Here is a 17,650-nt window from a genome sequence, read left to right on the forward strand (position 1 = left end):
AAAAAAAAAAAAAAAAAAAAAAAGGAAAAAAAAAATGAAGACAACACTAGGAGACTTCTGTGGATCCCTCCACAGTCCTGTTCCTGTTACGAATTCAGTGTTACTTAATCACGTGCATGCTTTGTGCTTCTCTATTTTCTTTCTTTTTTTGAGACAGAGTCTCTCTCTCTTGCCCAGGCTGGAGCGCTGTGGCCCAATCTTAGCTCACTGCAATCTCCGCTTCCTGGGTTCAAGAGATTCTCCTGCCTCGGCCTCCCGAGTAGCTGGGATTACAGGCGTGTGCCACCACTCCCGGCTAATTTTTGTATTCTTAATAGAGATGGGGTTTCACTGTGTTGACCAGGCTGATTTCAAACTCCTGAGCTTAGGCAATCTGCCTGCCCTGGCCTCCCAAAATGCTGGGATTACGGGCGTAAGCCACCACGCCTACTTTGTTTTCACTTTCTTTGCACGTATTCCTACACACTACAGAGTGTTGCTTTTGCAGGGCTTTTTTTTTTTTTTAAATTAATTAATTAATTAATTAATTTAGAGACAGAATCTCGCTTTGTCACCCAGGCTGGTATGCAGTGGCACAATTTCTTCTCACTGCCACCTCTGCCTCCTGGGTTCAAGCGATTCTTGTGCCTCAGCCTCCTGAGTAGCTGGGACTACAGGCGTGCGCCACCACACCTGGTTAATTTTTTATATTTTTAGTAGAGACGGTGTTTCACCACGTTTGCCAGGCTGGTCTCGAACCCCTGACCTCAGGTGATCCACCCACCTCAGCCTCCCTGGGATTACAAGTGTGAGCCGCTGTGCCCAACCACTTTGCAGGGTTTTAATGTTTATATAAATGGTACCATATTTGCAGGGTCTTAATGTTTATGTAAATGACATCATATTGTGTGTCATTCTACAGAATGCGTTTTTCTTTTCGTTTTGCTCAACATCATGTTTTGAGATGTATTATCCATCTTGATACATGTCGTGCCGTTTTATTTGTTTCATCGGTTGTGTAACTGTGCTGTCATTTGTCTCTTCTCCTGCTGAGAAAGGTTGGTTCTTAATCTTTGTGACTGTGAATGGCGCTGAAGCCGAGCTCCTGATGGATGGTATCCCTCGTTCATATGGGAGAGTTACTCTCGGGCTTTGTTTTTCTAAATTGGATTAAATCTCCTTCTGAGCTGCACCCACCCAGTGACCAGGATTCAATTTCCGGGATTATGGGGGTTTCTTGCACCCTTCTGGGAGGTGAAAACTCCTCAGAGACCTCCCTGGTCCAGGATATCTGGGAACCCTCTTCTTTCTGCTGCAGTCACCACTCTCCCCGCTGGAGGGTCCAGGAAGGCAGGTGGTCTGCTGCTTCTTGGCTAAGTGAGGACACAGCCCCCTGCGGCCAGGCTGCGAGCCCTGGGTCCTGGGAGTCAGCCTTCCCAGTTGTGCCTCTTGGCACTCTCCTCTGAACCTCTGCTTCTGCCCAAAGACCCTTGAAGATTCAGGGAGGGACACCAGTACTTCCCAGAACTTCCTCCTGCCTGGGGGAAATGAGAATGGCTCCTCTGTCCTCATGCCTTTTGCAGCAGGCATGGGGAAATGAAATGCTAAAAATCAGCTGGCTGGTTTTCACTGACTCTTCTTACTCCAGCGTTCCTGAGGCTGTGGCCCCTGCAAGGAGAAAGGGCCCCGGACAGGAGGATGGATGTACCTCCCTCACCAAGGACTGCTGGGGCTTGGTGGGCTGTTTCCTCAAAGGTTCAGCTGTAAGTTCCTGAAATGTGGCACCCACAGCTCAGAGAGCACGTTAGAGGGGAGCCCTGCACCCTGTTGCGGGAGTCGGAGGAGGAGCGCAGGGAGGATCCCATAGGGTCTGTATCTAAGCACCCTGGTCCCTCATTCATTCAGTTAGCCAATAAACACTTGTTTTTTCCTTTTTGAGACAGAGTCTTGCTCTGTTGTCCAGGCTGGAGGGCAGTGGCACAATCTTGGCTCACTGCAACCTCCCCCTCCCGGGTTCAAGCGATTCTCCTGCCTCAGCCTCCCGAGTAGCTGGAATTATAGGTGAGCACCACCACACCCAGCTAATTTTTGTATTTTTTGTAGAGACAGGGTTTCACCATGTTGCCCAGGCTTGTTTCTAACTCCTGGCCTCCAGTGATCCACCCACCTTGGGCGCCCGAAGTGTTGGGAATACAGGCATGAGCCACTGCGCCTGGCTCAAACTCTGTTTTTCAAAGAGCTCGCAGCGCAGTGGGGAGACAGTAATACACAGGCAAGTAGCTAATGCTGTGGTAAATGCTGCAACCCAGAAGAGCAAACACTATCTATTTAGTCATGCAAAACTTATTTTGTACCTACTATGTGCCAGGTACTGTTCTATGTGCGCTGGAGATGTAACAGTGAGCCAAAAATTTTTAAAAACCTCCCACTTAATTTCAAACTCGCTCCCAAGTGCTGCTACTTAGGATCCCAAGTGACTTTGGGCCGCATTCTGAGCCGCAAGGCATCTGGGGACCTGAAGGGGTTTTAAAGTTTGTCTGCAAGGCGTGTTAAATCCTGGAATTAGATCAGATTTGTTGACTTTTTTTTTTTTTTTTTAAAGTGAATTATATGTGGCTACGAAGAGTCAGAAAAAACTCTGTCCTCAGGTTCTGGAATTTGACTTCTCTTTGAGTCTATTTAATCTGAGAACAGAGATGTGGTGGTGGCTTGTATTCCCATTTGATCACAGGGGTTCCCTGGATCATGGGGTGGAGGTGGGGCTCAGGAAAGCTTTACGGGGGCAGTGTCAGGAGCCTGGCTGTGAAGGAAGTGCAGAATCCAGCCAGGAGAAAGGCTGGGGGACAAGGTGGTGAGGACACGAGGTGGCAGGCTCAGGTGTGGACTGCAGTATGAACGATGATGGTGGAGAGAGAGCCCAGGATGGTCTCTCTGGATAACAACACTGTTAGAAAAAAACCTCAGCAGGGACGTGGCCTCTGTGTCTTAAGGCAGTTTACCCATTCCAAGGGGATTTTGAATATTTTGTGAGCTGGAAGGTGAGCCCTGCTGCAGACTGCTTAGACCAAGCCCAAGGATGGGGCAGAACCCCCTGGGATGTGGGCAGCAGGGTACATGGCAAGAGGGTGGCAAGTTGGGGTTCAAATCCCAGCTCAGCCCCTGCTGCCTGGGTGATCTAGGCAAGTTGCAGAATCTAAGTTTCATGGGACTCCTGTGAGGGTCACGAGAACCTGGGGGAAGAGTGTAGCACCTTGTACGCACTCTGCAAGTGGAGTGGACATTCCTGTATGCCCTGCTCCAGCTGGCTCTGGGCCAGCAATAGCGGCATCAGCATCCCCTGGGAGCTTGTTAGACACGCACACTGTCCAGCTGCACCCGATACCTACTGAATCAGAATCCTGGGGGGCGGGGTCTGAATCTAGTTAAATGCTGACAGCTGCCTGTTAATTGGAGCTTCCATTGGGGGAACTGCTGGGGCAGGGGAGAAGAGATGCTTAAAAAAAACAAAGGCTGGGCACGGTGGCTCACGCCTGTGATCCCGGTGTTTTGGGAGGCCAAGGTGGGCGGATCACGTGAGGTCAGGTATTCGAGACCAGCCTGGCCAACATGGTGAAACTCCGTCTCTACCAAAAATACAAAAATTAGCCAGGTGTGGTGGCATGGGCCTGTAATCCCTGCTACTTGGGAGGCTGAGGCAGGATAATCGCTTGAACCCAGAGGCAGAGGTTGCAGTGAGCCAAGATCATGTCACTGCACTCCAGCCTGGGCAATACAGCTAGACTCTGTCTCAAAAAACAAAAAACAAACAAAACAAGAAGAAAATAAACCCTCACATTCTTTTGGAGATTATAGTTTAGTGCTGTGGATGCACATAATGGGAGTAACTCAAATTGAGGGGAGCATCCAACTAGGTCTTTCAATAGAAGGAATTTAATGCAGGGAATTGGTTTCCCAAGTCATGAACGTGCTAAGGAGCCAAACAAAGGATGCTGCTGCAGACCTGAGATTGGCAGCCATGGAAAGCTGCTGCCACCCCTAAAGGCTGGCAGGATAACTGGAAGGGATGTTTTTACCAAAATCAGAAGTCAGGATCATCCAGTAGATACTAGAGCCATGGCAGAGCTTGCCGGTAGGAGATAGGACCATGTGCAGAGGGCCCGTCCAGAGGGACCTGGAGCTACAGGGGAGCTACTGTGAGAGGCAGGATGAGAAATACCCTGGCTTCCAATCTCTTTCTGTCTGGCATAGGCAAAATTATGGCCCTCATGATTTCTCATCCTAATCCGTGGAGCTGTGGGTATGATGAGACACCATGCCTGCGGCTATGTTAACGTCTGTGACAAAAGATACTTTGCAGATATAATTATGGTTGCTAATCAGTTGGTTTTAGGGTAGAAAGAGTATGCTAGAATATGCAATTGTGCACAGTCTAAACACATGAGCCCTTAAAAGCAGAGAACTTTCTCTGGCTAGAAGCAGAAGATAGATATGGGAAAAGGAGAAGTCAGAGAGATTCCAAGTGTTTGACAGGTTTGATGCCCTGTTGCTGGCTCTGAGATGCAGCGGTCGCATGGAAGGACAGAAGAGAGCCCTCTAGGAATTAAGGGCTGAATTTCTGCCAACAAGAATGAGATTGGCAGCAGATCCTTCCCTAGAGTCTCCAGAAAGAAAGCTGGGCATGGTGGCTCACACCTGTAATCCCAGCACTTTGGGAGACTGAGGTGGGTGGATCACCTGAGGTCAGAAGTTCCAAACCAGCCTGGCCAACATGGCGAAACTCCATCTCTACTAAAAATACAAAAAATTAGCTGAGTGTGGTGGTGTGCACCTGTAGTCCCAGCTACTTGGGAGGCTGAGGTAGAAGAATCACTTGAATCCGAGAGGAAGAGGTTGCAGTGAGCCAAGATTTCACGACCGTACTCCAGCCTGGGTGACATGGTGAGACTCTGTCTCAAAAAAAAAAAAAAAAAAAAAAAGGCCAGGAGCAGTGGCTCACACCTGTGATCTCAGCACTTTGGGAGGCTGAGACAGGTGGATCACCTGAGGTCAGGAGTTCAAGACCAGGCTGACCAACATGCAGAAACCCCATCTCCACTAAAAATACAAAATTAGCCAGATGTGGTGGCATATGCGTTTAATCCCAGCTACTCAGTAGGCTGAGGCAGAAGAATTACTTGAACCTGGCAGGCAGAGATTGCAGTGAGCCGAAATCGCACCACTACACTCCAGCCTGGGAAACAAGAGTGAAACTCCATCAAAAAAAAAAAAAAAAAGGAAGGAAGGAAGGAAAGAGAAAGAAAGAAAGAAAGAGAGAGAAAGAGAGAGAGAGAGAGAAAGAAAAGAGAAGCGAAGAGAAGAAAAGAGAAGCGAAGAGAAGAAAAGAGAAGCGAAGAGAAGAAAAGAGAAGAGAAGAGAGAGAAACCAGCCCTGACACCTTGGTGTCAGCCCTGCGATATGAGCAGAAACCAGCTGAGCCCACCCAGACTTCTGACCTCCACACAGAATTGTGAGATGTAAAAAATCTGTGCTGTTTTATTTATTTTATTTATTTTATTTTGAGACAAAGTCTCACTCTGGTGCCCAGGCTGTAGTGCAGTGGTGCAATCTCAGCTTACTGCAACCTCCACCTCCCTAGTTCAAGTGATTCTCCTGCCTCAGCCTCCTAAGTAGCTGGGACTACAGGCGCCCCCCACCACACCCGGCTAATTTTTGTTATTTTTGGTAGAGAAGGAGTTTCCTCATTTTGGTCAGGCTGGCCTCGAACTTCCGACCTCAAGTGATCCACCTGACTCAACCTCCCAAAGTTCTGGGATTACAGGCATGAGCCACCACACCTGGCCAAAAATCTTTGTTTTTTGTTTTATTTTGTTTTGAGGCAGAGTCTCGTTCTGTAGCCCAGGATGGGGTGCGATGGCGTGATCTCTGCTCACTGCAACCTTCACCTCCCAGGCTCAGGCTATTCTCCTGCCTCAGCCTCCTGAGTAGCTGGGATTACAGGCATGTGCCACCACGCCCACCTGATTTTTGTATTTTTAGTAGAGACAGGGTTTTGCCATGTTGGCCAGGCTGGTCTCAAACTCCTGACCTCAGGTAATCCACCCACCTTGGCCTCCCAAAGTGCTAGGATTATAGGTGTGAGCCACCACTCCCAGCCAAATCTATGTTGTTTTAAGTCGTTAAGTCAGTGGTAAGTTGTTACACCACCCTCCAATCTTTCACTAGTACCGGCCATTGGCCAAGCTTCCCTGGGAGCCGGTGGCCAAGGGAGTTTGGAAAGTGTAGGTCCCTGTGACACAAGCAGGGCAGGGTGAGAGGGTGGCTCTGTGGGCCCAGGGCCAACTGCCCGGAAGAAGTGGGACCTAGCAGGTAACTGGGAAATGCACAGGTGGGTGTTCTGGACCTGTTTCTTTCTCCCAGGCTTCCCTGCGGGCATCTGACACATCTCACTAGGCAGGAGGGAGAGGTGCTGGACGACCCTGAAGTTTCTAGAATGGGCTGTCCCTGCTCCTCCTTCTGTGGGCACGTGGCACCCTGATGGGCACAGGTTTCCTAATCTCACCCCCTCTGCTGGTTCTCTGGGTGTAGATTTCTATTTGGGGCCATCTGACTAGATGCTACTGGACCAGTGGTTCTCCACATGGGGTCCCTGGGCTAGCAGTGTCAGGATCAGCATCCCACAGGAGCTGGTTAGAAATGCATATTCTGCAGCTATACTCCGTACCAACCGAATCAGAATCGCTGAGGGTAAGGTCTGGAATGAGGTGTCTTCACAGGACCCACAGGGATCTGGCGCAAGCTGAAGTTTGAGACCAGGATGCTAGACCCTGAACTACTTGAGGACAGAAATCCTACTTCTCTGTCCCCTGAGTACCTAGCCCAGTGCCTGGTCTTCAGGAGATATCAAAAGCTATTTGTTGGGCGGATGGTGGGTAAACGGATGAGTGGATGAGAGGCCATGCATCTCTGTGCAGCTCTGTTGAGTGTGTCCTCTTTTGTCTTGCACTCCATTCCTGCTTCCGCTGGGATGTGGGTGCTTCCCAGGCCAGTGCCAGGGGCTACAGGCTTGCCAGGTGGCAGCAGATGAGACCTACTTTGGAAACCTGTGTCCGACTCAGGGCAGCTACCTGTGGGTGCAGTACCAGTGCCGGGAAGGTGAGTCCCCAGCTTGCTTGAGCATAGAAATTTCCCTCTATTTCACGGCATGTCCAGCTTCCCCTGAAAACAGAGATAGCAGCCACCCACATGGGCTCATCTCTGTGTTCTAAGAGACTCCCTCATTCAAAATTGCTCCCCTTGGCTTGGTGCGGTGGCTTACACCTGTAATCCCAGCACTTTGGGAGGCAGGAGGATAGTCTGAGCCCAGGAGTTGGAGACTAACCTGGGCAACATGGAGAAACCCCGTCTCCACAAAAATTATAAAAATTAGGCTGGGTGTGGTGGCCCACGCCTGTAATCCCAGCACTTTGGGAGGCTGAGGGGGGTGGATCCCTTGAAGTCAGCAGTTCGAGACCAGTGGCCGACATGGTGAAACCCTGTCTCTACCAAAAAAATACAAAAAATACAAAACTAGCCAGCCGTAGTGGCATGCACCTGTAGTCCCAGCTACTTGGGAGGCTAAGGTGGGAGAAATGCTTGAACCTACGAGGCAGAGGTTGCAGTGAGCAGAGATCACGCTACTGCCCTCCAGCCTGGGTGACAGAGGGAAACCCTGTCTCAAAAAATAAAAATAAAAATTAGCGGGTGTAGTAGTACACGCCTGTAGTCCCAGCTACTCAGTCTCTCCTGAGGTGGGAGGATCACCTGAGCCTGGGGAGATCGAGGCTGCAGTGAGCCATGACTGCACCACTGCCCTCCAGCCTGGGTGAAAGAGCGAGACCCTGTGAGGGGGAAAAAAAAAAAGACCCACATAAAAATACTGGACAGGAAGCCAGAAGAGAGTCAGTGATAAACAGAAATGTGCAATTGTGCTCCACAAGCGCATGCAGCATTTTGTGTTTTAATCCACAGCCCTGCAGCTGATGGTCTCCAGTGAGAGTTTCATCTTTGACAATGTTACCATCTCCCTGACGTGGCTCCTCTCACCCTACATAGGAAACCTGTCCTGTATAATTAGTACAGGAGATGGCCACATTTTTGATCCCTACAACCCACCGAGGTAAGAGAAATCTTTGAGCCTTGAGCCAGATTGTATGTATCATCATTTTTTTTGTCTCATAACAAACCACCCCAAAACTTGGTGGCTTAAAACAATAGTTACCATTTCTTATGGTTCTTTGGAAAGCTGGGTGGCTTTTCTTGTCTGAGTGGAGTCGGCTGGGGTGGGTTGTCTACGAAGACCTCACTCACTCACATGCCTAGTGGTCAGCTGGATGTCAGCTAGAAGCATGTGCTGTTCATCACCCAACAGGTTAGCCTGGGCTCATTCACACGGTGGCAAAGCGTTCCCAGCAGCAGAGCCTGATGCGCAAACATTTTTTCAAATCTCTGCTTGTGTTACGTTTTCTAAGATACCGTTGGCCAAAGCAAGTTCCATGGCCAAGACCAGATTCAAGAGGTGGAGGAGTAGACCCCACCTGATAGAAGGAGCGTGGAGCCACCCTGCAAGGTGCTGTCATACAGGGATGGGAGGAATTGTTGCTGCTCCTTTTGCAAACACTCTACCTCACAGGTTTTCTTTCTTTTCTTTTTTTTTTTTTGAGACAGGGTCTTGCTCCATCACCCAGGCTGGAGTGCAGTGGCTCAATATTGGCTCACTGCAACCTCCACCTCCCGGGTTCAAGCGATTCTCCTGCCTCAGCCTCCCAAGAAGCTAGAACTACAAGCACGTGCCACCATGCCTGGCTAATATTTGTATTTTCAGTAGGGACAGGGTTTTCACCATGTTGTCTAGGCTGGTCTCGAACCTCTAACCACAGGTGATCTACCTGCCTTGGCCTCCCAAAGTGCTGGTAGTACAGGTGTGAGCCACCGCACCCAGCCCCCTGTCACATTTATGTTCGTGGCTGCCTTGAATGTTTCATAGTGTCAAATGAGAAACCATGTGCAGTGATGCTTTGGGGGCAAATGTCTGGGTGATACAAATCCCTATGCTATTGTTCTGTGGGTTTCTTCCTGATTGCTATGAGTTTATAAAGAAAACAACAGATTGTAAGTTACACAGTCTTTCAGTCCCTAAATCTTGTACAACTTGAATTTGGCATAAGTCAAAATTGCCTACATGTAGCCCCACTATGACCCGCAGCTTCATAGGACTTTTCAGTGATAAATAGTGGCTTAGAATAGAAGCAAATGGGACCAAATGTTAAAGTTCGTTAAGTCTGGATGGAGAATCCATGGATGGTTGTTGTATTACTCTCTGGAAGTTTTTGTGCGATTAAAATCTAAGACACAATGAGCACTGTTTTACATTTGCAATCTCTCTGGGCATTAACTCAAAGCAAGAATCACTGGCATTTTTTTTCTCTTTCAAAGGAAATAGATGGTGGCACCCCCTCCACCATTGCCCCACCAAAATAGTCCATTTTCCTTTACATTAAAGATTAATTGGACCTTGAAACTACCCACCCACTTTTTTGGGGGGGGAGGTGGGCAGAGTCTCGCTCTGTCACCCAGGCTGGAGTGCAGTGGCATGATCTCGGCTCACTGCAACCTCCGCCTCCCAGGTTCAAGCGATTCTCCTGCCTCAGCCTCCCAAGTAGCTGGGACAAGAGGCCCATACCACCACGCCCAGCTAATTTTTGTGTTTTTAGTAGAGACGGGATTTTGCCATGTTGTCCAGGCTGATCTTGAACTCCTGACTTCAGGTGATCTGCCCACCTTGGCTTTTCAAAGTGCTGGGATTACAGGCATGACCCACTGCGCCTGGTCATCACCCACCTTTTAAAAATCATTTTTATAAACACTGGGAAAGGCCTGTCTGACACCTTCTTATCAATACTAGCAGCCACAGAACTCAGTTTATGATATGGAAAATAGCACGCATTTTGATTTTTGAATATACAGAAGCCTCATTTTTTTGTGTAAATATCACTGTGCTTTTCTCTTATGTGTTAGTACAGCCTCCTACTTTTTCTTAACTCCTCAGTAGTCTAAGAGGTGAGATTTTAAAATCAAACCGTTCGTATCCATTGTAGATAAATAATAAGAGCTTCTGGGAAGAATTGCATTGTATAGAAGTCAGAAGACGTCTCTGTTAGAAGCTTCTTTTCACCTTGCCTTATATTCGTTTGCATGGAGGGCTTTTTTGTTTCTCTGTTTGTCATGGAAAATTTTCCACATTTCTGAAACTGTATTATAGGCCTTACAGAACAATTTGCATGTGGTGAAATATATGCGAATCCAGCGTTGTTTAGCTAAGCGCCACCTACTGGCAAATCTAGGGATTGACATTGTTCTTCCGTTATTAATCAGATGCTTCTGCACACAGCTGATGTTGAGAGTGCAGAGATTTGTCGGAAACTAATAATCCACAAAACAACACAAGCCTTAGAGTGACCTAGAGCTAAAGTCCTCTCTGGGGGAACCAGAATGATAAGGCAGGAGCAGTGGATCTACAGAAGAGAGAGTAGCCCGGACCCGAAAGCGTGTGGCGTATTCAAATAACTGCAAATAATTCAAATTGCCATGCCTGGAGTTCAGGGCTCTGTGGAAAAATGAAAGATGCTGAAAAACTTAGCAGGAGCCTGGTCCTGAAGAGCTGTTGATGCTAGACAGTCTAACGTAGGTGAGGTCTGTCAACTAAAGAAAACTAAAGAAAAATCAAGCTTTTAAAATAAAGTTAGTTTTATTCAGAAGTCTTACTGAGGACCATAGACTGAGGACGACAGCTCAGGAGGAGTCTTTCAAAGAGGTTCTGCCAGACTGCTCCAAAACAGTGTTTCAGTTCACGACTTCCATATGGGTTGTGGAGGTTCAGTCCACATAAAATCACATAAAAGTTTGGGTGCAAGAGTACATCTGCCTCTAGATGACTAAAGTGTATCTTGTTGGCCGGCTTCAGTGGCTCATGCCTGTAATCCCAGCTCTTTGGGAGGCCAAGGTGAGTGGATCACTTGGGGTCAGGAGTTCAAGACCAGCCCGGTCAACATGGTGAAACCCCATTTCTACTAAAAAAATTAGCTGGACGTGGTGGTGCATGCCTGTATTCCCAGCTACGCAGGAGGGTGATGGAGGAGAATCGCTCGAACCTGGGAGGCGGCAGTGGCAGTGAGCCGAGATTGTGCCACTGTTCTCCAGCCTAGGCAACAGAGAAAGACTCTGTCAAAAAAAAAAAAAAAAAAAAAAAGAAAGAAAGAAAGAAAACAAACTTGTCGTAGATTGCAGAAGCATAATCACTAGCTATCTCAGACATTACCTTTTTTTTTAAATTTTGTTTTTGTTTTGAGACGGAGTTTCACTCTGTCACCCAGGCTGGAGTGCAGTGGCACGATCTTGGCTCACTGCAAGCTCCGCCTCCCAGGTTCACGCCATTCTCCTGCCACAGCTTCCCGAGTAGCTGGAACTACAGGCACCTGCCACCATGCTCAGCTAATTTTTACTTTATTTTATTTTGGATTTTTAGTAGAGATGGGGTTTCACCGTGTTAGCCAGGATGGTCTCGATCTCCTGACCTCGTGATCCTCCCGCCTCAGCCTCCCAAAGTGCTGGGATTACAGGCGTGAGCCACTCCGCCCGGCCAGACAATATCTTATATGTAAGAAAAGGACCAGTCATTTATCTTTTTAGGGATATAGTGACTCAGGCTAGAGACATGGAAGCAGAGCACTCTGTTCTGTTTTGTCCTGAAAGTGTTCTGGAGGGCTGCCTGTCGCTGCAAAGTCAGGAGCTTCCTGTGATGATGCTGGCAAACAGAAATGAGCACAGGTGTCTCCTTGAGTTTGCTACTTTGTCTCACAGGAACCAGGGAATAGACTCTGATGTGGAGCACAGGAAGGGAGTAGTAAGATGGGCAAGAGGAGAGTTGAACTGGGATGCAGGGGCCACAGAGGCCTTGCCGATCCTCCGGAAACCTCTGAGCTGGCATGGCCCTCAAAGTTGTTTCCAATTGAGGCCAGAGAGCCAGACCATTATAATCCGGCATTGAGTACTCATTGGGTGCGGGATGTCCGTGGGATGGGAGGTAGGCTTGAGTGAGGCAGCTCCCTTTGGCTAAAAGGGACTCCTGTACATGGATTCAGCTGTGAGCCCTCAGCCACAGCTCACAGGTGTACTGGGGGATGCATGCCTCAGGCTTGAAGGGTGGAATCTGGAGGATTCCCTACAGCACCCACTACAGAGGATAATAGGGTTTTCAGGTCAGGAACTACGTGGTCTAAGTTGTTACCATTACTGCTAGTACTCACTGGATTTTTTTTTTTCTTTTTGAGACAGGATCTTACTCTGTTGCCCAGGCTGGAATGCAGTGGTGCGATCTCAGCTCACTGCGACCTCCACCTTCTGGGTTCAAGCGATCCTCCTGCCTCAGCCTCCCTAGTACTTGGGATTACAGGTGTGCACCACCACGCCTTGTGTTTTTAGTAGAGATGGGGTTTCGCCATGTTGGCCAGGCTGGTCTGAAGCTGCTGACCTCAAGCGATCTACCCTCCTCAGCCTCCTGAAGTGCTGGGATTACAGGCATGAGCCACCACGCCCGGTCGGCCATGCACTTTTAAACAACCAGATCTTGTGAGAACCCACTCACTACCAAGAGAGCAGCACCAGGGGGATGGTGCCAAGCCATTCATGAGAAAACGCCCCTATGAGCCAATCACCTTCCACCAGGCTCCACCTCCAACACGGGGGATTACAATTCAACATGAGATTTGGGCAGGAGCACAGATCCAAACCCTGTTAGTGCATGTGTAAATGCGTGTCTTTGTGTTTCCCCAACGCTGGTCACGTCCCTGACTGTGGCCGGCAGTGTGTGCAGCAACGTGACCCACCAGTTCACATCTCCTGGGGAATTCACCGTGTTTGCTGAATGCACAACCAGTGAGTGGCATGTGACAGCCCAGAGGCAAGTGACCGTGCGAGACAAGATGGAGAGGCTCAGTGTGACTGCGTGCTCCGGCCTGTCCCAGTCCGGAGCCGGCCCCCTCTGCCAGGCTGTCTTTGGGGATCCTCTGTGGATTCAGGTGGAGATTGATGGAGGTGAGTCTGCAGAACTGGGCACATCAAGGCACATTATAAAATCACTGATTTCCTCCAAATCTGTCCAACTCCCAGGCTTTAATAAGTAGTAGGCCAGGTTCAGTGGCTCAAGCCTGTAATTTCAACACTTTGGGAGGCTGAGGCGGGCGAATTGCTTGAGCCCAGAAGTTCAGAACCAGCCTGGGCAACAGGGTGAGATCCCATTTCTATAAAAGTACAAAATTAGTCAGGTTTGGTCGCACACGACTGTAGTCCCAGCTACTTGGGTGGCTGAAGTGGGTGGATGGCTTGAATCTGGGAGGTTGAGGCTGCAGTGAGCTGACGTCATGCCACTGCACGCCAGCCAGGACATCAGAGTGAGACCCTGTTTAAAAAAAATTAAATAAAGAGTAACAAGGATCACCTACTGAGTTCTTTTTTTTGAGGAGTTTTGCTCTTATTGCCCTGGTGGAGTGCAATGGCGCAATCTCAGCTCACTGCAACCTCCACCTCCTGGGTTCAAGTGATTCCTCTGCCTCACCCTCCCAAGTAGCTGGGATTACAAGCATGTGCCACCACACCTGGCTAATTTTTGTATTTACTAGAGATGGGGTTTCACCATGTTGGCTAGGCTGATCTCAAACTCCTGACCTCAGATGATCCACCTGCCTTGGCCTCCCAAGGTGCTGGGATTATAGGCGTGAACCACCATGCCTGACCGAGTTCATTTTTAAACTATCATTTATTCATTTATTTAGCACCTAGTGTGTGCCAGGCACTGTTCTAAGTGCTTTGCATAAACTTGCATACTCATCACATACTAGTATTGTCTTCATTTTACAGATGAAGAAATGAAGACACAGAAAGGTTAAAACATTTGCCCAGAGTCAGAAGGCTAGTAAGCTAGTGAGCGCTCCCAGCCTTCCAAAGGCCCTTCTTTGCATCCCTGTAGAACCGAACTTCCAAGTCACTTCCTGTTGGGAATTTGATTAGGATGAGGTGGCACTGGGACTGCTACCAAATGGGCCTGAGCCCGTCTCAGTGCAGCCAGCATCGACTAGCTTGGCACACAATCAAGTTGCCCTTGGCCAAGGCCAGTATTCAGCTGCACCCACTGGTATAGCCATGCCAGCTGTTATGGCTGGGGTCCGTTCTGACTGGTCACAGTGTGTTTTTTGATTGGTCACAGAGACTGCTCTAATGGATTGTCATGCCCATTCTGATTGGTCACAGTGTCTATTCTTTTTTCTGTTTTTGAGATGGAGTCTTGCTCTGTCATCCAGGCTGGAGTGCAGTGGTGGGATCTCGGCTCACTGCAAATTCCACCACCCAGGTTCAAGTGACTCAGCCACCTGGGTAGCTGGGACTACAGGTGTGTGCCACCATGCCTGGTTATTATTATTATTTTTTTTTTATTTTTTTTTGTATTTTAGTAGAGATGGGATTTCGCCATATTGGCCAGGCTGGTCTTGAACTCCTGACCTCAGTTAAGTTGCCCACATCTGCCTCCCAAAATGTTGGGATTACAGGCGTGAGCCACTGCGCCTGGCCACAGTGGTGGTGATGGTGGTTGTTGTTGTTTGGTTTTTGTTTTGTTTTGTTTGTTTGTTTTTTGTTTTGAGATGGAGTCTCGCTGTGTCCCAGGCTGGAGTGCAGTGGCATGATCTTAGCTCAATGCAACCTCCGCCTCCCGGATTCAAGCAATTCTCCTGCCTCAGTCTCCCTAGTAGCTGGGATTACAGGCGCCCACCACCACACCCAGTTAATTTTTGTATTTTTAGTAGAGACAGGGTTTCACCATATTGGCCAGGCTGGTCTGGAACTCCTGACCTCATGATCCACCTGCCTTGGCCTCCCAAAGTGGTGGGATTACAGGCATGAGCCACGGTGCCCGGCCTGTGTTTTCTGATTGGTTACAGGGACTGCTCTGATTGGTTGTCATGTCTATTTTGATTGGTCAGGGTGTTCATTCTGATTGGTCACAGTGTCTATTCTGATTGGTCATGGCATCTGTTTGTTGGTTGCAGTGTCTATTCTGATTTATCACAGCATCCATTCTAATTGGTTGGCGCCCATGCAGTGTTGGTTGTTAAATATTTTAAATTATCACCCCTTCTCTCAATAGAGACCCTCTTGGCTAAGACTCATCCTCACCCATGGCAGCATTTTTCCTGAAGCCCGGGCCCAATTTGAGATCAGAATAGAGGCCTGTTGATGTAAACAGGGCAGCACAGAGCTAGTGCAGTGAGCACGTGGCTCGGTTTGACCTCACATCCCACCTGGAGCCCTCTCATAGCAATAGCTATGGAAGCCAAATGGGGCTTTAACACAGCGCTCAGCAAACCCCTTCAGTTCTTGTGTGCTTGTTGGATGAAGAGGGCTCATATGTGCACCTGAGGAAACAAAATAGTCTTCCATTTATTTACTCATCCTACTAATATAATTGAGTGCCTACTCTGCCGGGTGTGGGGGAGGCAGCAGTAAATATGAAAGTCAGGGTTCCCATTCTCATAGGGCTTACGTTGTAGTCGTCATCATCATCATCATCCAGACAAGAACTATGCTAGCTTGGTTTTTACTGGAAAGAATCCTCATTTGTTGATTTAAGTCAGGTTTTAAGAGTCAACCACAATATTTAGCATCCAGTAAGAACAACCATCTGCAAACTGCAAGGGAGCCCCCATCTTGCCGTGAATGGGCTGAGTTCTCATGTTGGTGTGCAGGGTTCTGGGCAGTCACCAGTGTAGGCTGAAGGAATGGCTTCACTTGCTCCTGCTTAAAACAAGACCCAAAGCTAATTCTTATGCATAAAAATTAGCCCCCACCCTTAAGAGATGCTCCCTTTTAGTCCTCCTCCTCCCCCGACCAGGACATCTCTGGCAACTAAATGTGGTAATTTTTAAATTACAAATATTTAGGTTCTCAGGTAAGACATGCGTAGTATAAATAAGTTAGAATATGCAGATGAACAGAGAGGACCCCCAAATGACAAAATCATGGCCGGGCGCGGTGGCTCACGCCTGTAATCCTGGTACTTTGGGAGGCTGAGGTGGGCAAATCACGAGGTCAGGAGTTTGAGACCATCCTGGCAACATGGTGAAATCCCATCTCTACTAAATATGCAAAAAATTAGCTGGATGTGGTGGCAGGTACCTGTAATCCTAGCTACTCAAGAAGCTGAGGCAGGAGAATTGCTTGAACCCAGGAGGCAGAGGTTGCAGTGAGCCAAGATCGCACCACTGCACTTCAGCCCAGGCAATGGTGCCAGACTCTGTCTCAAAAAAAAAAAAAGACAAAATCAGTTATTAACCTAATACTTAGCGATAATCACCATTAATATTTGAAGAAAGGGGCACATCCTTACATATTGCTTTGTATCTGTATCTGTATCCATGTCTATATCCAGAATCAGGCTTCAGAGACTGAGTCTGAGCTGCCATAGTATTATCAACCGCATGGTTGTTACCAACGTTCTTAAATTTTTCTTACCCCACCTAGGAACAGGAGTGACTTACACTGTGCTTTTGGGTGACATAACCCTGGCCAAGTCCACCACCCAAAGGGGCTCGCTACCATACAATCTGACCCTGGACACAGAAACCCAGAAACTGATGGGCCCTGGGAGGCACCGCCTGGAGATCCAAGCCACCAGCAACACCACCACCTCCGCACTCTCCAGGAACGTCACAGTCCACTTGGTGGAGCTGCTGTCAGGGCTGCGGGCCTCCTGGGCTTCTGACCATTTGGAACTTGGACAGGACCTATTGATCAACATCTCAGTGGCTCAGGGCACCCCAGAGGAGCTGACCTTTGAGGTGGCAGGACTCAATGCAACCTTCTTCCACGAGCAAGTGAGCTTTGGAGAGCCATTTGGGATTCACCGCTTGGCTGTTCCAGTTGAAGGTACATAGGGTTAGTGGCTCCCCTTCTGATGCCCCTCCTCTTCCCTTTCTGACTTGGTGCCCAGGGTCCTGCCAGCCAGTTTTCCAGTGTGTCCTGGACATAGATGTGGTTCACAGCACCCTGCCTGGGTCACAAGATAAGGAACAGCCAGATGTAATCTGCCATCATTGAGTTATTGGTTCTCAACTTTGGCACTTCTGACATTTCGGGCTGGATCATTCCTTGTTACAGTTGGGGGCTGGTACTGAAGGAGTTTTAGCAGCATCCCTGGCTTTTGTTCACTAGATGCTAGTAGCACCAGCACCCCAAGTCATGATGATAAAAATGTCAGACATTGCCAAATGTCCCTTGGGGGGCAAAATCACCCCCATTTAGGGCCCCTGTAAGAGACCAGGCATATTCAGATTTCCTCAAACATCTCTAGAGAAGAGTGTGGTTTGGGGAACTGCAGGTGATACCCTAGGGGGAAAGAGGTAAAAACCAAGAATGGCAGAGACGGAGATGGAGAGAGGAAGTGTTGCCAACCGCAGGGTCTTAGGCTCTGATGTACTGAAACTCTTACAGGCGAGTCTATGTTCAAACACAAAGGAGCGCGCACTGGAGTGGAGGTTCAGGGGCTGACTTCGCAGAGAGTCGGGAAGGCGTTCTTTTTTTTTTTTTT

At 48.6% G+C, this 17,650-nt stretch overlaps 1 protein-coding gene across 1 annotated transcript in view; it reads left to right on the top strand.

The window, feature by feature from the left end:
• Positions 1 to 17,650, top strand: part of LOC108539483 (polycystin-1-like protein 2) — a 117,957-nt gene that overhangs the window by 7,080 nt on the left and 93,227 nt on the right. The window contains exons 4-7 of the mRNA XM_017888194.1: positions 7,021 to 7,131; positions 7,987 to 8,134; positions 12,878 to 13,107; positions 16,585 to 16,989. Of these exons, the coding sequence (XP_017743683.1) occupies positions 7,021 to 7,131; positions 7,987 to 8,134; positions 12,878 to 13,107; positions 16,585 to 16,989 (894 nt within the window). The remainder of the gene's footprint in view (positions 1 to 7,020; positions 7,132 to 7,986; positions 8,135 to 12,877; positions 13,108 to 16,584; positions 16,990 to 17,650) is intronic.

The sequence above is a fragment of the Rhinopithecus bieti genome, unplaced genomic scaffold (assembly GCF_001698545.2).
Source record: "Rhinopithecus bieti isolate Rb0 unplaced genomic scaffold, ASM169854v2 scaffold_17826, whole genome shotgun sequence".
NCBI lineage: Eukaryota > Metazoa > Chordata > Mammalia > Primates > Cercopithecidae > Rhinopithecus > Rhinopithecus bieti.